Source organism: Crocuta crocuta, unplaced genomic scaffold, assembly GCF_008692635.1.
Source record: "Crocuta crocuta isolate KB4526 unplaced genomic scaffold, BGI_CrCroc_1.0 scaffold408, whole genome shotgun sequence".
Taxonomy (NCBI): Eukaryota; Metazoa; Chordata; class Mammalia; order Carnivora; family Hyaenidae; genus Crocuta; species Crocuta crocuta.
In genome coordinates this window covers 1,045,333-1,065,930 of record NW_027527444.1, presented here as the reverse complement: position 1 = coordinate 1,065,930, position 20,598 = coordinate 1,045,333, and the positions used below count along the sequence as shown (strand labels likewise).

Below are 20,598 nucleotides of genomic sequence, written 5' to 3'. Positions count from 1 at the left end.
GCCCGGTGCCCCCCCGCCTGCCATGAACCAGCCTGGCTTCCCTGTGGGGCAGCTGCAGCATGCAGGGCTGATTTCTGGCCATGCCAGCCCGGCTAGGATGCCCAGTTTACCGGGGTGGCAGCCTGCTGGCACCCCAGCCCACCTCCCCCTCACCCCTGCTAGGGTCCAGCCTCCAGTCGCCCAGTTACCAATAAGAACTTGCACGCCGGCTCCAGGGACAGTGTCTGGTGCAAACCCACAGGGTGGACCGCCGCCACGGGTGGAATTTGACGACAATAACCCCTTCAGTGAAAGTTTCCAGGAGCGAGAGCGGAAGGAACGTTTACGAGAACAGCAGGAAAGACAGCGGATCCAGCTCCTGCAAGAGGTGGACAGACAGAGGGCCCTGCAGCAGGGCGTGGGGGTGCAGCCGCATGGCCCCCTGCGGCCCCAGCTTCCCTTCTACGGCTCCGACCTGCCTTGTGACTTTCCCCAGCCTCCCCGGCCCCTTCAGCAGTCTCCACAGCACCAACAGCAAATGGGGCAGGGCTCACAGCAGCAGAGTATACAGCAGGGGTCTATTAATTCCCCTCCCACCCAAACGTTCATGCAAACCAATGAGCGAAGGCAGATAGGGCCTCCCTCGTTCGTTCCCGATTCACCCTCAATTCCTGGTGGAAGCCCCAATTTCCATTCTGTCAAGCAGGTACATGGAGGTCTTTCTGGGGCCAGCTTCCAGCAGTCCCCAGCGAGGGCTCCCTTTACCCCCACGGCACCCACTGTCGGAAGTAGCAGTGTCCCATGTGGCCAAGACCCCGCTGCAACCCACGGACAGAGTTACCCAGGATCAGCCCAGTCGCTGATTCAGTTGTATTCTGACATAATCCCAGAAGAGAAGGGGAAGAAGAAAAGAACAAGAAAGAAGAAGAAAGACGATGACGTGGAATCCACCAAGGCACCGTCCACCCCCCACTCAGACATAACCGCGCCCCCGACCCCGAGTGTCTCAGAAACTACCTCCACACCCACCGTGAACACGCCCGGCGAGCTTCCGCAGCCAGCAGAGCCCGAGTTGGTGGAGCCTGTGTGCCCATCGACCCCCAACACGGCCGCTGGCCAGCTGTGCGCAGAGTTAGAGAACAGGCCGCCCCGTAGTGAGTTACCACAGGGGACCCCGAGCCACCAGGCTTACGCGGACTCGGAGGTGGAGAAGCACTCTGTGGAAACCCCTGCTTCAGCTGAAGATGTGAAGCTAGAGGCCGCCGAGCCCCCACAGGGCCCCGGCCTCGACGGGCCTGACCTGGAGGAACAAGCTGGAAACCAGGCGGAGGACAGAGCTGGGGCCGGTCCTGGTCCTGTCCCCTCGGGGCAGAGTCCCCCTCATCCTGCCGGGGCCCCTGCCGCCAAAGCAGATTCGGGCAATGAACTTCTGAAACACCTGCTGAAAAATAAAAAGTCCTCTTCCCTTTTGAGTCAAAAACCCGAAGGCAGCTTTTGTTCAGAAGACGAGTGTACGAAGGGTAACAAAGGAGTGGAGAGACAGAACCCAGTCGAAGGATTGGTAAGTGTGCTCCGTGAAAACTCCAGCGTGTAGTTTTTCCCCTTTCGTTTTAAGTTACAACAGATTAGTGCCAACCACTGTATTAATTTCCATGTGATTTTGCAACTTCCTTGTCTAAGAGGACAAATTTCAATTTTGTTTCTACCTCTGTTGAGCCCATGTTTTGACTCAAACCCATAAACTATTTTAAGTAATAATTTCCTTTTTTCCCCCTAAACCAAGGACCTGTACTAATGCACCTCATATGTAACACATGCCTGATTATTACCATGTTGAGTTTCGACCTAAGGCAAAAAGTAGAGGTCTGCGTATCTTTATTGCAAATAAATATACAGTTTCTGTTAACTTCTTTCAAAGGAAGAAGATCGCTCCTCTACCCCTGTTAATACCCTTGGGGGCCCTCAGAGCTCTCAGGGTAACTCATATTGGATGTCCATTGTGTTGCAATGTAATAGCACTTGATGTCCTACAAGTGGAATCTTCCACAGAAGCATTATCTTTAAAGTTTCCCACATAACCATATTCTTCCCTTTTTTAAGCTATAAAACATTGAGTTTGCCTGTGTGTGTGTGTGTGTGTGTGTGTGTGTGTGTGTGTGTATGAAGAAGTTCTTTGTGAATGTTACCTTTGCAAGATTCAGTCCCTTGTATTTCAGTGAACTAGCTTGAGATATTTCCCAAACTGGGGCTTCTGGGTCATAAGAGTTGGTCGGCTCTGAATGCTCTTGCTTCCTTATCTTCCAGAAGCTGCAGTGCCATTACGGACATATTCATAAGGCTTTCCCCTACAGTGCTTCTCGATTGGGATCTTACAGTTTCCATTTTGTAATTGAATGGGGCAAAGTGGTATATTCAGTTCAGATTTTCAATTTTAAGGCTATTAATAAAGCCATTCTTTTTGCAAGTGTTGGCTTACGCTGTGTTTTCTATTGTCTGACAGTTTTGTAGAGATTGAGTGTTGGCCTGATAGAGTCAGGTAATTTTTGTAAATGTTAGCGGTAATATTTTTCTATCGTGTTTGTCCCCACCCAACATGGCCCGTCTGTAGCCACCTTCTCTGCTGTGCCCTGTGCCCCAGGAACATGGAACCACTTGCAGTCCCCTGAAGGTCTGGCTGGATTCACACTTGCATGTGTGGTCATGCCGCTCTTTCTGCCTGCTTCTCTCTCTCCATTTTTATATCTGGCCAGGGTCTACTTTTCTTTGAAAACTGGTTTCTAGAATCATCTTCTCCAGGCCTTTCTCCGCTCAGCGATTCTCAAATACGTGTCGGTGCCCATGTGCTTACATAGCAGTTTTTATACTACAACTTTAGTAACTTCTTGAAGGTCATAGACTACATCTTGAGCACCTTTATGTTCTCAGTGCTTAATACAGTACCTAGCACATAATAACTATTCAGTGTATTGAATTGAAGCTAAGTCCTAATACTGATGGTTGTATGTTAAAAAACCATAGAGGATGTTAGGGTAGAAAAAGGGATGCAATCGGTCCTATATGTATAAATGCTTGGGCTGTGTCACATGGTCTCATATCCATTTGGGAGGGTGGCAGGGGGTCAAGGTGCTTTACTACTAGGGCTGATGATGCCTTACTGCATCCCGGGATGGTGGCCTGTGCTGAGCACTTGCCCAAAGATAACGTTCAGTCATGTGACGGGAACACTGCACAGGCAGTCCATTTACTTTCTAATCGTACGGAAGGCAAAGTTGTCGTGGCAGTCGTGGGTGGCCCCGGTGCCCTCCATGCTGTCTGTTTCTTCACATGTAGACTGGGGTTGGGAGAAGAGCGCCCTCCTGATTGCTGTTCAGAGGTAGAGCCTTCCTGGAGAGGCACGAAGTTCATGTGTTATCACTTGCCAGGAGTGCGATCTGGAGGGGGTGGGGTGGTTCAGCCCTTCTGTACCTTGGTTTCCTCATCTGGACACAGCAGGGGTGATACTCTTCCCTGCTGTGTAGGGCTAGCGGGGGATTAGCAGACATGAACCTGTGCAGGTGGTAAAAGGGTGCATGTCTTAGGCCTGCCAGTTCCATATCGAGGAATCTGGCATAAGGGATATAAAATGCTAAAATATGCAAAGAGATGTAGCCACGTGAATAGCTAATGTCCTATTTCTACTACTAGAGAAAAAAGTTAGAGAAAGAATTGAAGAGAAAGAAAATAAATTTAGTACAGTAGTTATTGATTAAAGAATTCTTTTTTTTGTTCGTTTTTTCATGTTTATTTAGTTTTGAGAGAGAGAGAAAGAGAGGGGGGCGGGGAGGGAGAGGGGAGAGGGAGACAGAATCTGAAGCAGGCTCCAGGCTCTGAGCTGGCACAGAACCCGATGGGGGGCTCCAACCCACCGACCCACCGACTGTGAGATCATGACCTGAGGCAAAGTCAGATGCTCAACTACTAAGCCCCCCAGGAACTCCGTAAATGAGATTTTTTTTTTGTGGCCATTAAAATTATGCTATATAAGAGTGTCATGGGAAACAACATGTCAGGCCACTAAAATAAAAGAATACCAAGTGTGTCCATTGTGTTTTTAACACAATATATGTAGCCATAGGTAAAAGAACACAAATACATTAAAATATTAACTTTTTATCTCAGCCAGACGTTTGGATGATTTTTAATCTCTTGTGCTCTCCTATAATTAGAAGTTTTCTTTGAAATGTAGTAAGACCTGCTTTTTAGGGTAATTGTGAGGATTAGAGATAATGTCTGCAAAGCGTGGCCAATACACCTCTAATAAGCAACTGCGTTATTAATGTCTTAAAAGCAAGTGGGAAATTCTTAGGTCCTTGCTGCTCAGAGTGTAGCCCTGGGGAACCATAGTGCTCCCCTTACGAGAGATTTAGCGTCTTACCCTCCTGCATAGACTTCCCAATCAGAGTATGTTTTCAGATAAGATCCCACTTGAGTCATACGCATACGGATATGGAGAGACACAGTTTTAGGGCTGTGTGGTTCTTGAACCTTGAATGTATCAGCATCTCCTAAAGAACTTGTTGGAGCCCAGGTGCTGGGCCTCACTCGCGGAGTTCCTGATGCGGTGGGTCTGCGGTGGGACCCGGGAATCTGCTTCTCCAACCAGCCCAGCTGTCTCTCCTTTTCCTGCTCCAGGAACTACTCTTTGAGAACCATTGATCTCAGTGGTTCAGTCTGAGCCTGCTTAGACCTCTTATCCTTTTCTTTTTTGAGCTTAGAGTGGTTTTTACGTTTTCAAGTAGTTGGGGAAAAAAATCTAAAGAGTAATATTTCATGACAGGTGAACATTATATGAAATTCAAGTTCAGTTTCCATGAATTTAAAAAGTTTTATTGGAACGCGGCCATGCTTGTTCCTTCCGGAGTGGTCTGCAGCCCAGTGCCCGGGCAGAGAGCTGACTCGCTACAGCAGGCACTGTATGGACTGCAGAGCCTGAAATATTTACTGGTTGGCTCTTCCCAGCAAAATGTTGCCACGCATGCTCTAAGCCACTTGGAGTAAAACTGTAAACTGTAATTTTCAAACCCTCAAAGTTGGGTATAGAATGCATGAAGGGTCTAGCATCTGTAGTTGCCTGTATAGCAAAGTATAGCGGTGATGTTTAGAAATAATGGCCCCTAAGAAAAACCCCACAGTTTTTAGGTATTGATGGCACTGCCTTTAAAAACCTCATCCAGGGGCATCTGGGTGGCTCAGCCGGTTGGGCATCTGACTTCGGCTTAGGTCATGATCTTATGGCTTATGGGTTCGAGCCCTGTGTCAGGCTCTGTGCTGACAGCTCAGAGCCTGGAGCCTGTTTCAGATTCTGTGTCTCCCTCTCCCTCTGACCTTCCCCTGCTTATGCTGTCTCTGTCTCTCGCAAATAAATAAAACATTTAAAAAATGTATAAAAAAAGAAAAACCTCTTCAAGAACTGGTTCATTCTCACTTCTTCTTAGCCGTCAAATAAAGACAAAAGGAAGAAAAAGGGTTTATTCGCTATCATACAGGTCCCTTATCACTGACTTTAAGTATATGGCAGTCATTACTCAGTCGTGTTAATGGCTGGGAACTAATTCGGATGACGGGCGGTGTTTGTTTGTACTGATCTGAGGCCAGCCGTCCCTCTCTGCTCGGGTGCAAGGCTCTGGGGCTTCTCTGTTATTCCTGCAGACTGTGCATGTCACCCATTCCGAAAGGGAACCCCAAATAGCTTCCAGAGAGCTTCCAGGGAGCAGGCCCGGGGTGGGGGGGGCGCTGGTCAGCGGCGGCACCCGTGTGGACCTGCCGAGGGGTGACGCTGGCCCTGTGAGGGCGCGTAGCCACCCTTCAGCATTCTGCCCTTTCTTCAAGCTACGCGGCTTTTGGAAAAAAGAGTGGTCTCTCAGGAAGCAGACCATTTGATGCCACTGCCTTCCCTCAACTTTTAGTGCCCCTGTGAGGAGTGTGTGCGTGTCCCAGGGAGGAACTGGGTTAGCGTGAGCTGCAGAGCCGAACGTGTGAATAGTTCACTTGTCTCTTCACCTTTCCTGTTATGTCAGCAAACTCTGGCGGCTCCGATGCAAGGTGCTTTTGGATGTGGCGGCAACCCGTTGCCAAAGGCAGATGGAGGAAGTGAGACCAAGAAACCGCGAAGCAAACGGACTCAGAGGGCGGGGGAGAAGGCGGCGCCGCGCTCCAAGAAAAGGCGGAAGGATGAAGAGGAGAAACGAGCCTTGTCCTCTGCCGCCGACACCTTGACGCACCTGAAGCAGGTGAGCCACTCGTAGCAACTTCTTGAAAACTGCAAAGAAATGAGGCATCAAATGCTTTTTCAGCCCTGTCAATCTGAAACCCTGTCCCCGTATCTCCTCATTAAAGTAGCAACAGGGTAAAAGCTGTCTCCCCAAGGGGTCTAGGAGATTTCCTGGTTCACAGGCAAAAGTGTGCACCCGGAAGTGACAGAACAGGCGGATTGGTAGCTGACGGTCGAGCTTTACTTGTGCTCCGAGGAGCAGCCTCAGCACCAAGACCAACGGTCTGTGTTCCTTGTGACTCCGGGTGCAAGGAAACGCGGCTGGTCTCCCCCAGTGAACTCTATTCTTACACCTTTGTAGTTGTTACAGAAGGTGGGAGACAGCCTCTAAGAGCGCTCCTGGGGGCCCCCGGCCTCCCTTCACGCCCCGATTCTTGCCGAGCCGCCCTGAGGAATGTGCTTTTCTGGTCAGACGCCCGGCAGCATCCCTTCAAGACAGATGAGAATAAAGCTCATTTTCAAATAGAGCTCAGAGATTCTGTGGTCTCTCTCACTTACTCTAACATTGTGATACTTGAAATTTTTAAGTCTCATTTTTCTCAAGCCTTGTTTGACTTGTAAGTTGCCTTGGGTCTTAGAAAAGTTGAGAAACACTCTGTTTTGTTTACCGTGTACATTACTCTTCAATGTGTTTTTTAATAGCAGCTCTCTCTGCTCCCTCTAATGGAACCAATCATTGGAGTGAACTTTGCGCACTTTCTTCCTTATGGCAGTGGCCAATTTAATAGTGGGAACCGACTTCTAGGAACTTTTGGCAGTGCTACCCTTGAAGGGGTTTCGGATTACTATTCTCAGTTGATCTACAAGGTATGTTTCTTCGCCAAGGTCTTACCCTTGCTTCCTCTTTGGATACCATATCAGAATTGGTAGAGCTTGTCTTGTTTTTCCATCTAATCTTCCAAGTTTCATTTCAACTTTGGTTCGGCTAAAAGGTTAAAATTTCACTGGATGAAGAGTTTCTAAGATAAACATTTCAAATTTTATATAGGTAAGAATTCAAATAGTGAACATCCATTATGTATTTCCACGGTAGAGAAAATATCTAGTTTCCTATAACCTTTATGAGATCTTAAAGTGAATCCAAATTCATAGTAAACAGAATATAAAAAATGTAGTTAGTGATTTTTCTCTGAAAAACAAAAAAATTAAAAAATGTATTTTGCCTAATAATTGAGGTACTAATTATAGCTAGACATTAATTCTTAAACTACTGAGATATCTAACTCTAACTCAAATTTATCTTTGGGTATTATTATTTTAGCAACATTTTATAATAGCCTCAGTAGATGTTCTTTACTTCACATCTGACTTATGTAAAATGATCTTTTTGCAGGAATATCTGAGGGTATCATCATTTTTCTGGAGGGCTTCTCTTCTTACTTTAGTATTAAAATCATTCTCTTGTGATACTCCATTTATTATCATTGTCGGCCTTTCTCTTCAGTTAGAACCTGTCCTGACTCTTACAAACGCCTTCTCTTCCAATGCAAGCTGTTCTCCAACACTTCATTACCTTCATGAAATCCCAGATCTTTGCCAGATTTGTAATTTCACCTTGCCCTTCATTTTCAAAGTATTTTTGGTAGATTCCAACAATCCCTGAGAGACTGATCAATCAATCAACAGATGACAAATTGCAGACAAATGCGAAGCAGAGAGCAATGTTTGGAGGGAGGTCCATTTGTTAATGATTTAGTCACTTTAGTCTTATTGCTGTGACTTTCGCTTCTTATAGAGGTTTTGGACAGTCAAGATTCTAATATTGAGGCTACGAGTTGTAATTAGAGGGTTAAGACCACAAATTCTCAAGTTTTTTTTAATAGAACTGGGGCGTATCTTAATGAAAATTGAATAAAGGAATTTTTGAGAACTTTTTGCAATTTATTGCTTGAATTTTAAAGCTGTCTTTCACTGGCTATAACAATGAAATTTAAAAAGGGATGTATAGAATAGAATAGTGTAACTTTGCTTCTTAATTTCAAGGTTTGAGTACTCAAGCCGGGCAAAGTAAGCACACAGATAATCTGTCCATACAGTCACAAGTGTTTCTTCCACCACAAAACCTCCTGGCCTCGTACGTTTATTCTTTCTTCCTGCTGTGCACTTAGGAAGGAAGATCCATCTTGATTATGTTTCTATAGCCTTATGCTTCCATGTGCTAAAAATTCACAGAACTAAGTTTTAGCAAGGTCATGGCATATTTGCTCTGTAGCATATAATTTAAAATTTTTTGGTCTTCTGCAGCAGAATAATTTAAGTAATCCTCCAACACCCCCTGCCTCTCTTCCTCCTACACCACCTCCTATGGCTTGTCAGAAGATGGCAAATGGTTTTGCGACAACTGAAGAACTTGCTGGAAGAGCTGGCGTACTAATGAGCCATGAAGGTATGATGCTTGGCCTCCGTGGTGCACCCCTGCGAGGGCTGCGCCATTGCCAGCTGTGTGTGGTGAAATGGCAGTCAGGTCATGAAGTTCCGCCCGTGTATCCGCTTGAACTAAATGGATTTTCGGTTATGTGTTTTCGCTTTTCCAGTTACCAAAAGTCTAGGACCCAAAGCATTTCAGCTGCCCTTCAGACCGCAGGATGACCTGTTAGCCAGAGCTATCGCTCCAGGCCCGAAGACCGTTGACGTGCCAGCCTCACTCCCAACGCCGCCTCATAACAATCACGAAGAGCTGAGGTGAGTTCCTGCTTTCGCCCATGGTTTTCAGTCCTTTCAGTTTCTTACACGTGTGCACGTACATCTGTGGCACAAGCTCTGTAGCGGTAGCGCGTGGGAACATTTAAGGGGTAAAATTTGGTGAATGGTATTCTCGAACATAGTTTATAAAACATTTTTACTATTAAATGTAATTAGTTGGTGCATTTTTAAATTCCTAGATGGTATGAGAAGTTCAACAAATAGTCAGATAGACATTAAGGCAGTGGCAGTCTCCATGCAAAATATTCCTGAGATCGTTGGCGTTTGTGGACGATCGCCGCTGTCTGAAATAAAAGAGCTGCAGTCGCATGTATCCGAGAACGCTTTTGTGGAAGAGAATTTGAGGACCGTCTTGCCCAGAGTTCTGACACTTTGTCTCAGTTCTTTTGACTCAAGGTTCTGCCTGGGGAGAATCAGCTTCCTTGAGTAGATAGATAATCACAACCCATCAGCGTAAATCCAGAAAAGGTTCTTAGGTACTTGATTCGTGATTCTCCCTTCCTTCAAAAATCTGACAACTACTCTCTATGTGATGAGGCATCATTCAGACTAAGTCCCTGTTTTGTTAGTGAGAAAACTAGACCAAAGAGGAGAAATAACCTGTCCAGATTTAGAATCCTGGTCTCCTTGTTTTCTTCTGCATTTTACTGCTGGAAATTGCCAGATTTCCAGGGAGCGGTTGTGGGAGGCGTCTTGTAGGTGTGTATGTTTGGTGTCCCAGGGGGCGGACCGGCTCCACTCCTGCATTTCATGGGGACTGTGTCTGGAAGCCTCCTTCCGGTCTCCTGACAGCGCTCCTGCACGCGTCCCCTAAGTGACCGCATGTCTGCCGGAGGACCAGTGGGAGACCCCAGGTTTGGGAGCTTCCTACAGTATTAGCTTGAGAGTGCACTTGCCCTCGGACCTCAGCCGCCCTAGTTAACCCCTGGCCTCCTGGGCTTGGCCATTCTCTTCTTCTTTTCACCATGTTTGATCGGTGAAGAAAAGTAAAGGCTTATGCCGGCAGTGACCGAGTTTCCCCCGAGTTCCCACTACGAGCATCGGCACAGCGGGCTCTGCGGGGGCGCCCGTGGGGCACGCGGGATGGCTCTTTCCTCTCCTGCCGCAGACTGCTCCCATGGCCCCATTGACCTCGAACTTGGCAGAGTTGTGTGTTCCTCCTCTTCCTGCCGTGTTATAATCTACACATTATCGTTCGTGGGCAGGTCTTTAAACTTAGATGCTGGAGCTTTAGTCAGAAGGAAATCTATTTAAGTTGTTTAATAGTTGAATGTATTTCTTCTATCTTTTTCTCAGATTTCTCGTTTGGCCCCAAACCTATTCATTGCCACCTTCTATTCTGGCCTTTATCCAAAGGACCCTCTCAGTCTTGTTCACAGATGGGGCTGAGTTGGTGCAGGAAGCCCCCGCCCCCTTGGGGGGTTTGCACGTGTCGACATGTTGTGTTTGTTCTCCTGTCAGGATCCAGGAGCACGGTGGAGACCGGGACACTCCGGACAGTTTCGTTCCCTCGTCCTCTCCTGAGAGTGTGGTTGGGATGGAAGTGAGCAGGTACCCCGACCTGTCGCTGGTCAAGGAGGAGCCTCCCGAGCCTGTGCCGTCCCCCATCATTCCGATTCTCCCCAGCAGTGCTGGGAAAGGTAGGGACACGCTCGCCCCGCCGTTCCTCCTCACAGTGTGCCAGTTTGCTTAGGTGCGTGTTCTGGTTCTGAAGAGCCATTAACACTCAATCCATCTTTCCTTCCTTCCCCCCTTCCTTCTCCCCCCCCCCCAAGGTTTGGAGTCTAGAAGGAATGACATCAAGACTGAGCCTGGCACTTTATTTTTCACACCCCCTTTTGGTTCCTCTCCAAATGGTCCCAGATCGGGTCTTATATCTGTGGCCATCACTCTGCACCCGACGGCTGCTGAGGTGAGGATGACACAGCCTTCTCACACTGGGAATGATGTCCCCATCTCCAGAGGGGTGTCGGGGGCTTCCAGCACGGCGTGTGCAGCAGGGCCACAGCGACAGAAGTTCCGGCGTACGTGTCGGGTCCCTAGTGACTGTGGACACTGGGCTGCTCCCGGGAAGCGCGGGCACCGGAGAGAGAGTTCCTTCCTCAGCTGCTTGTAGGGAATGAGGCCGTGTGAGTGTTCAGGAAGCCGCTGCCATGTACTACCCACTTGCTGAGAATCTCTCTCCCTCTCTCCATTCTGGGAGGATGTTGGTAACTGAGCTGATAGCCCAGTGATAGGCCATGTTGGCCGTCAACAGAACTCAGCGTTGGTGTGACAGCGCCCATCCTCGTGGGCTGTCACGGAGCTGGGCAGAGACCACGCTCTGGAAGTTTCTGCCCAGCCGTGAAAACTGACGAGGTTTAGCTCCCTCCCGGCGGTGGTGTGTGCCCCGCCTGTCACAGAGGAAGGGAGCTGCTCGAGTCCAGTGCTCGTGCAGATGCTGAACATTGAATGGGATCCCTGGGTGAGGATTTGTTTCGGAAGCTCTATGGAGATCCTGGTCCATTAAAACAATCCTTTCTTCCTGGGACTCTTCAGTCTAAATAAAGGAGGGGGGGGTTTCCTGTGCCGGACGCATCCTGCAGATGGCAGTCACTGAAGGGGGCAGTGGCTTCCGTGGCTCGCTCTTGCCCTCACTGGGGGTAACACAGTGTTTACACCTCTGTTTTAGAACATTAGCAGCGTTGTGGCCGCGTTTTCCGACCTTCTCCACGTCCGAATCCCTAACAGCTATGAGGTCAGCAACGCTCCGGAGGTCCCATCCGTGGGCTTGGTCAGTAGCCACAGAGTAAACCCAGGTTTGGAGTGTCGACAGCATCTGTTTCTTCGTGGGCCTCCGCCAGGATCTGCGAACCCTCCCCGATTAGCCGGCTCGTACCGGCTGAAGCCGCCCAGCGCGCCCTTCCGTCCGGCGAGCGACGGTGAGCAGCCCTGTGCTTCGGGAGCCCGAGTTCACCCTTAATTCCCAAGTGAAGTGTGTTCTCCTTAAAATCCCCTTTAGTTTTCATCCAGTGACAGGTCACGGGTCGGCATGTAGTCCTGGGTGAATTACCCGTCGGCGGCGCTCCGGCATCCACCGTGTGCTGGCCTCAGCGCTCCGGGGTGGACATCCTGTCACGCTGTCGCCAGCAGGCGCTGAAACGCCGGCTCCCCGAGTGCTCGCCGCCCCAGCCGCCCCTTCCTGTCGCGCTCGCGGCCGGGGTCTGCACCGCGCCCCCTCCTCCTTCCGCACCGCCCTCCCCTCCCCTTCCTCCCGTCAGGCCTCTTCTGTGGCCGTGCTGCCCCTCCCACATCTTGTCCGTCTCCAGCCCGGCCCCACCCTGCCCCCACCGCCTGGCAGCTGCCATGTGGACCTCCTCCGGGAACGCTTCCCGCCAGTGGCCTCTGAGAGGTTGTCGAACTCCCAGCTGCCACCTGCTTGCCCCACACTCGTGTCCCCTGCTCTCCCTTCCTGCCGCAAGCCCTGCATGAGCGCTGTGCCCGGACTCCCCACCACGTGTTCGCTGGGGCCCCGGGACCCTGCTCGCCCGCCGTGACTTCCCACGTCACGCTTGCTTAGACGTGTACCCGTACCTCTTCAGCTTGCATAAAATATTTTTTATCGTCTTAACCCTCCAGCAAAAGTAGTAACTCCCCCTGCCCACTTTGCACGTATGGTGGGTGCTTATCCTGCATGGTGGGTCACTTTCCTCTCATGTTCGCACGTTCAAGCAGTTTTCCAGCTGCTCGAGAGCACGTGTGCTCCGTGCCATGCCTGTGACACGTGCCCGGTGACGGTTAGTAAGGAGTGGTAGCAGGGAAGCTCCGTGAGCCATGCTGCGAGCTGGTACAGTTTTACACCTTGTGCCACGTTGCGCCGTGGGTCACCTTCAGTCACTGATGAAAGACTTACACGTTTAGGTCTCTCTGGATATAAGGACGCTACACACGCTGTCGCAGAAGGCGCGGCCCTCAGACCACAGTGGTGCTGTCACTGCAAAGTGGTGATTCTTGGAAGCGGTGTGAGGAAGTCTTTCAGAGATCTGGCCTTTGCCAACAAGGTACCTGGGCGTTCCTCCTCCGACCCCGCCGCCCGCCTCTGCTGAGAGTGCCCTGCATGCCGCTCTTTCACTCAATGTGTCCCGAGAGTCCACAGTGGTGGCCCCATGGCGCACACGTTCTGGGAGGCAGCTCAGCTGGACTGGGCCTGCCCCAGGCGGAAGCCAAGTAGCTGCCGTGGACCAGTCCGTTGGGTGTCGTGAGAACAATGTATTTCTAAAGAGCGAAATACGGAAAATCGAGTTTTTGTAAATTTATTTTCTCTTTGGCCAAATTTTTAGATGCCGGGTATTGGTGTGTAGTTACTTCTTTTACTTTTAGGACAGAGAGCTATTTTCACTCTTTATTTTTTTATTTCTGAGAGAGAGAGAGAGTGCACATGAGTGGCAGATAGAAAGAGAGAGGGAGTCAGAATCCGAAGCAGACTCCAGGCTCTGAACTGTCAGCACAGAGCTGACGTGGGGCTCAGACTCACGAGCAGTGAAATCTTGAATGATCTGAGCCGAAGCTGGATGCCCAATCAACAGAGCCACCCAGGCACCCTTACTTTCACTTCGAACACAGCATAAAAACCAACAATGTATAGATCTTGTTTTTATGAAAGTTTGATTTGCTGAGATCCTTACACCTTTCTCTTTGCTTTTCAGGATTCCCGAGAAAGCCCCCACAGAGTGGAGAAGGACATTGTCTTCTGTAGTAATAACTGCTTCGTTCTTTATGCCTCAACCACACAAGCAAAAAACTCAGAAAGCAAGGTAAAATTAGGCTAGTGTCTGTTAGTGAGCAGTGTACAGTGAGTGACTTCTGTGCTTTGGGCTTAGGTTAACGAACAGAATAGGCTCATAGCTCTCTTGGGTGCAGGAAGTGGAGGGAGAGGTGCTGCGCGCAGGGGAAGGGCGGCCCGTGCTGCAGTTGCTCGGAAACCCCGCTTCTGTGACAAGAGGGGAGAAGGCTTGAATTCTGTCTTGAAAGTTCAGAATTAACTAAAACGCTAATAGTAACACAGTCTTTAATTTTACTTATTTAATTAAAAATATCTTAATTTCATTCACAATAGTGATGACCACTTGTATTGATCTTAACCCGACGGGAAAACCTGCTCATTGACACACAGTGGGGAGGGCTGTGCTCGGGCCGGGTGGGGACGGCCTCCTTCACCTGAGTCTGTGGGGCCGATGCTGGGAAGTCTTTAGTCATTTGTGCGGAAGGAAGCCTTCCCCCTGGAGATGCCGACAGTCCTTCCTCCCTGCAGATCACTGCTCTGCTGTCTTTCCTGGAAGAAGGTTCTGGAGACTCTTTATTTTCATAATAAGCAGTAGTCTCCAGTATAATGAAATCAAGCTCTGTATCAAATAGGTTTAGACTTGAAATTAAAATATGTCAGCCTCTATAAGAGAAGGAATTGGCTTTTTACCAGATAATTTTTAAATTTGGTGTCCTGTTTCTGCNTGGGTTTGGTGGGGGGGGGGGGGGTGAGGAGGGGAGAGCCCCCTGGGTTGGGGTTTTTGAGTTGGTGAGACTCTGTCCCCGGGAGAAGGTCCTGGGACGTCTCTCTGAGCTCACCTCTCCCGGCAGCAGGGTCGGAGTGGGGCAGTGTGGGGAAGTTACGTGTGGTGTACGGTGCAGGGCGCGCTGGAGGCCCGGCTGCCCTGCATTCACATCTGTGCCAGTCAGCTCAGCCTAAGGTCAGCGTCAGGAAGCTCGGAGAGTGGGGGGAGGCTCGGAGGGGGTCATGTTCCCACGTCCTTACTTGGTTTAACGGAAACTGCCGCTCCATCGTACGGGTTCAACTAGCGAGCCCTCTTCCGTGTGGTTTTCTGTCTCCTGGTCAGACAGCAGTGTCCAGGAAGGTGCAGGAGCAGAATGTTCTCCAGGGGTCATGGCTTTGTCCAGCGGGCCTGGGGAGGGACCCCAGCACCGTTCTGTCTCTCATCAGCATCCTCAGAGTTGACCCTCACCCTGCCCCCCAGGCCCAGACCCTGTGAAGGTAGCTGCTCGGCTTCCTGCCCTAGAAACCGCTCTTTCTTTCCCCCTTTCTGTGCAGGAGCCTGCTCCCCTGTTGCCACAGTCGCCTGTAAGAGAGACGCCTTCAAAAGCGTTTCACCAGTACAGCAACAACACCTCCACCCTGGACGTGCACCGCCTCCCGCAGTTCCAGGAGGAGGCGTCTCCCCCTGCGTCACCCCCCATCACTTTCCCTCCGGCCTTCGAAGCGGCCAAAGTGGAGGCAAAGCCAGATGAGCTCAAGGTAACAGTCAAGTTAAAGCCTCGGCTCAGAACTGTCCACGGTGGGTTTGAGGACTGCAGGCCGATCAGTAAGAAGTGGAGGGGGATGAAATGGAAGAAGTGGAGCATTCACATTGTCATCCCCAAGGGGACGTTCAAGCCCCCCTGTGAGGATGAAATCGATGAATTCCTGAAGAAGCTGGGCACTTCCCTTAAACCCGACCCCGTGCCCAGAGACTATCGGAAGTGCTGCTTCTGTCACGAGGAAGGTGATGGGTTGACCGACGGACCGGCCAGACTGCTCAACCTTGACCTGGACGTGTGGGTCCACCTGAACTGTGCGCTCTGGTCCACGGAGGTGTACGAGACCCAGGCCGGGGCCTTGATAAACGTGGAGCTGGCGCTGAGGAGGGGCCTGCAGATGAAGTGTGTCTTCTGTCACAAGATGGGCGCCACCAGCGGTTGTCACCGGTTTCGGTGCACCAACATTTACCACTTCACTTGCGCCATTAAAGCACAATGCATGTTTTTCAAGGACAAGACGATGCTGTGTCCCATGCACAAACCGAAGGGGATCCACGAGCAGGAGCTGAGCTACTTCGCGGTCTTCAGGCGGGTCTATGTCCAGCGCGACGAGGTGCGGCAGATCGCCAGCATCGTGCAGCGCGGGGAGCGGGACCACACCTTCCGCGTGGGCAGCCTCATCTTCCACACGATCGGCCAGCTGCTGCCGCAGCAGATGCAGGCCTTCCACTCCCCCAAGGCGCTCTTCCCCGTGGGCTACGAGGCCAGCCGCCTGTACTGGAGCACCCGCTACGCCAACCGCCGCTGCCGCTACCTGTGCTCCATCGAGGAGAAGGAGGGCCGCCCCGTGTTCGTCATCAGGATCGTGGAGCAGGGCCACGAGGACCTTGTCCTCAGTGACTCGTCCCCTAAAGGTAACGTCGTGCTGGTGTGACCTGGCGCGCTCGCTTCAGATCTCACGGGCACGGGCGTGGCTTTTCGTCCATACCTGCTGTCTTCGCCGTGCCGCCCGCGGCCCTCGCTGGGCCGCCTCGGGGTCAGAGTAGCTATTTTAACACACAGTCGATAAACCAGCGAGTGCCGGTTGTGTTTGCATGGGGCCCCTCCTGAGTCGGGGCACCCTGGGCACACGGCCTTGGGGGAGGGCTGGCAAATAACGAGCGTGTTTGGAGCGAGGCGTTAGACACTTAATTTTGACCGTAGCGTTAAACCTAAGCGGTCATTTTACTGAGGCAGAACGCACTGAGAATTGCTTTTTTTTTCTGAAGTTCAGCAATTTTTTAAAAAATGTATGAAAATGCCCTGAAGATAATTCCAATGGAAATACCAGTTTCCTATTTTAATTGAAATCTGAGAGAAAAGAATTGTTATTTATATACACTAATTGGACTAATCATTTAAAAATGTAGAGTTATGTGCCTGGTATGAAGATGAATTAATTTCTTGCATGAATTTGTTAGGTTGAACTTTCTTTCCTCTTTCACTCTTTAATTTCCTAAATGTGACCCGTTCTTCCACCCAAATTTCATCAAGTCTTCCACATAAGCTGCCTCCAGACAGGCGTGTGGTGCCAGGCTTCACAAGGAAACCGACGTCCCAGAGCCTCAGTCTTTATTTGGCCCCTGCTTTCCGACTTTACCCTGTTTTCCTCTCTGTTTAGCGGAGAGCACGTTTGTCGTAAACTGTTTTTGTTCCTTGTTTGTTTTGGCTACGTGTAGGTGTTTGGGATAAAATTTTGGAGCCCGTGGCGTGTGTGAGAAAACAGTCTGAAATGCTCCAGCTCTTTCCGGCGTATTTGAAGGGGGAAGACCTGTTTGGGCTAACGGTGTCCGCGGTGGTGCGGATCGCGGAGTCCGTGAGTATCTTGGGTGATGTGGGCGCCAGCTCGCCTCTCTGCGCATGCTGTTCCCGGTGGGACCGTTGTACTGCGAGCCGTCCCAGTCCCGATCCTGGAGCTCGTGCTCTGTCCGTGCACTTGCTCTCTTTGCGTCTCTCAAGGCACCTGTGACACATCCACACGGTCAGCGACGGGACCATGAGGTGGCTCACAGGTGTCCGGTTCTCTTCGTGGGTGACGGCAAGGCCGGGCAAGGACGCGGAAGCGCTGTTTCGTCTTGGGGCGGTGCTGGGTGGGGTGGGGGCCCTTGTCCCCTCTGCTCCCTCGCGTTTTCCTGCACTCGGGGAACGTTGGTGTGTCCGGCCCCTTCCTGCCCCCACGTGAGGGCCGTTCGCCAGAGGACAGTTGCATTACAGGGGCACCAGGTCACCTCTGACATCTCTTTGCCATCTCTTAGGATTACAGGCATGTTGGCCAGTGAGTCTGCACGGTGCTTTGAGGAAACTGTGTGATTATAAGGCAGTATTTTCAATAAGAAAAAGTCATCGATGGGTCATGGCTTTTGTTTTGGTCGTGGTTTTGGTTTTTTGGAGAAGTAGAGGATGCCCCAGAAGCCACTGAGTTATATGCCCACCTTCTTGCTTCCGTAGAGCCCTGCCTAAATGATACGTGTTTTTTTAGGTCTGTAGAGAAATATGTTCACAAGTGATACAATCTAGAAAATACTGTTAACATAAAATTATTTTACAAGTAAATTTCTGAGGTTACCACCTACACCCTCAGGGAATTAAGTGTGATAACCTCGCGGAAGCGAGAAATGAAGAAAGACCATACACAATGTTGTTTGTATTTACATTTTAAATTCCACACAAAGATACAGAAGTTGAAAGAACAAAGTTGTGAAGTAGTCCGCTCCCCACGCACGGGCCGGCGTGATCGGAGCCTAGAATCCGGCGCACGTGTTGGCCACCACGGGCTTGTCCCATGGGTTAATTTTTGGCGGGGGGAGTGCTTGCCAGGGGTTCCTAAGTTCTGCAGTCTGTGCATCAGTATCGAAGCAGACCTGAGTGCCGCTGGTGCCGGTCACCTAAGGAGAAGACCATTTTGTGACCCGGGCACGTGCCGACGAGGCGTTGCCGCAGACGCTCGGGCCGGGCCACCCTCTGGCCACCTCACCACACCCTGCGGGCTCCAGCGATGCATGATCCTTGCGTCTCTGCTCCTTTGCAGCTGCCCGGGGTTGAGGCGTGTGAGAACTACACCTTCCGCTACGGCCGCAACCCCCTCATGGAGCTCCCGCTGGCCGTCAACCCCACCGGCTGCGCCCGCTCGGAACCTAAAATGAGTGCCCATGTCAAGAGGTTTGTGTTAAGGTATTTTGTTTTAACTTCACATAGTACAGCCCAGGGTTTCTAGGCGCATTAGTGGTTTTCGTGCTTGATCTGTGTGCTGCTTACAAACCCTGCTGTCTCCGGCTGTGTCCGTGCCCCCCGCGTCCGAGAACCCGCCGTGTGGCTCCGCTAGGCGGCTTTCCGTGTGCGTTCTCGTGGCCGAGAACTGGAGCCGACTGGCCTTGGGCGTTTTCGGAGATGTCTTCAGTTCTCCTTTCGTTTCTCCCCGTTGACGCGCCGCCGCGTGCAGACCTCACACCCTGAACAGCACCAGCACCTCCAAGTCCTTCCAGAGCACGGTCACCGGCGAGCTGAGCGCCCCCTACAGCAAGCAGTTCGTGCACTCCAAGTCCTCGCAGTACCGCAGGATGAAGACCGAGTGGAAGTCCAACGTGTACCTGGCCCGGTCCCGCATCCAGGTGAGGGCGTGGGGGGGTGGGGGTGGGGTCGCTCCCGCATCCAGGTGAGGGCACGGGCCTCTTGCAGGGGAGGACATGTGCCACATGCTGTAGGACTTACACCCTCACAGTCCGCTCAGAACGTGTTCTTGGTAACACTCGGGGCCCAGTGTGTCTCTGGGAGCACAACCCTCCCCCCCCACCCCCCGATGGAAAGGCCCCCAGAGTCCACATCTTTGCATCTGCACGAAAGCTCGTGGGAGGCAGGAGGCACCTTAGTTTGCACGTACGCATCTGTGCACAACTCGCCAGAGCTGTTCTAGGTTTTCGTGAAAAATACACACAGAATGTCTCTGACAGTGCTCAGTGTGGGGAGTTCTCTTCGGGGAGAGACTGGAATACATTCCAGATTGGGCTCTCTGGGGCAGAGCACGTGCATCGTCATCTCCAGTCCATCCTTGCGGAGTCGCCTGCTCAGCCGCTCCCCCGAGGGACCCCAGGGTGGAATCCGAAGCCCATGCTGCACGGTGGCCACAGTGCACCCCGATCTGGAGCATCGTCACTTGTGGGGCCTGTCCCCTCAGGAGAGCTCCACGGTTCCGTGCTCTGGCCCTGCACCCTGCTGTCACCCACCTCCCGGTCCCACCCGGGCCCAGTGTGAGCTCTTCAAGATAGCAGTCTGGCCCGCGTTCCGTTGTCTAGGCTCATTTGGATTCTTATTCCTTTGTTGGGACGTTTTTCCTGATCTCTGGAAGATTTTAGGGTCTTGTTGTTCTTGATTTTTGGACATTTTACAAAAATTGTGCCTAGGTGTGGGTCTTTTTTTTTTCCCCCCGTTTTCCTTACTTGGCCTGGAACCTGTGGCCTTCCGTCTGGGGAATGCTTATTAATTCTTATGCAAGTTCCTGCCTCTGTTTCTTTCAAACACCTGTAGACAGATACTGGGCCGTGAGATCTGGGATCTGTCAGCGTGGAGCCCGGATTAGCGGTGCCCCTGGGACCTCTGAGTCCTCCTAGTCTGGCCCCTGAGGGGCCCAGGTCCCCGGACGGGCCCTTCTGTCTGCCCCAACCCTCCTCCTTCTAGTGTCCTGTAGCTTCTGCTCTATCTGCTGGTCTTCCTTTTTGTATTAACAAAAAATTGCATAAGAGCCCTTTCTGCTCTCGATCTCTTTATTTGATACTTTGTTTTCAGATTACAAATACACTACTTTTCTGCGGTTGCGTCAAGATCGATCGGAGCCCTTCCAATCCCTGGCGAACCCAGTGGTCCCCTGCGGGTGGTGGGTCCTTTCCATTTGAAATGTTCCCAAGTAGCTCGTTCGCTCCTTACCATTCCTCAGCGTCCTAACCGTGCAGGCGCATCTGGGCCCGGATGTGCCAGTGGGATCCGCCACCCACGCTGGCTGCAGCATCGGTTTCTCTCTAATGTGTAAAGTTTTGTGATGTCAAAGAGCTGTAGTTAATTAAACTGTCCCACAACTGATAAACGTTTGTTTATAGTTTTCCCCAAAATGGCTTTGCCATCAACATCTTGTACCAAATACCCCCACATATTGATAGATTCACGCCTTTGGAGAATATTCCCAAAAGGAAGAGGACTGTATGAAAGTACATGTACTTTTCACCTTAGTAGACATTGCTGGTTTTCTGAAAAGGCTGTAAATGCACGTTTCTTCCGATGCCTGGGAGACC

General features: G+C 51.0%; 1 protein-coding gene across 1 annotated transcript in view; it reads left to right on the top strand.

Annotated features, from left to right (window-relative positions):
* The window catches only part of KMT2C (lysine methyltransferase 2C), a 272,429-nt gene that overhangs the window by 247,115 nt on the left and 4,716 nt on the right, over positions 1–20,598 (top strand). The window contains exons 45-58 of the mRNA XM_077761227.1: positions 12–1,540; positions 6,036–6,248; positions 6,932–7,096; positions 8,534–8,675; positions 8,824–8,971; positions 10,454–10,632; positions 10,768–10,904; positions 11,664–11,913; positions 12,893–13,032; positions 13,678–13,785; positions 15,075–16,194; positions 16,999–17,135; positions 18,348–18,490; positions 18,759–18,927. Coding sequence (XP_077617353.1) covers positions 12–1,540; positions 6,036–6,248; positions 6,932–7,096; positions 8,534–8,675; positions 8,824–8,971; positions 10,454–10,632; positions 10,768–10,904; positions 11,664–11,913; positions 12,893–13,032; positions 13,678–13,785; positions 15,075–16,194; positions 16,999–17,135; positions 18,348–18,490; positions 18,759–18,927 — 4,580 coding nt within the window. The remainder of the gene's footprint in view (positions 1–11; positions 1,541–6,035; positions 6,249–6,931; positions 7,097–8,533; positions 8,676–8,823; positions 8,972–10,453; positions 10,633–10,767; positions 10,905–11,663; positions 11,914–12,892; positions 13,033–13,677; positions 13,786–15,074; positions 16,195–16,998; positions 17,136–18,347; positions 18,491–18,758; positions 18,928–20,598) is intronic.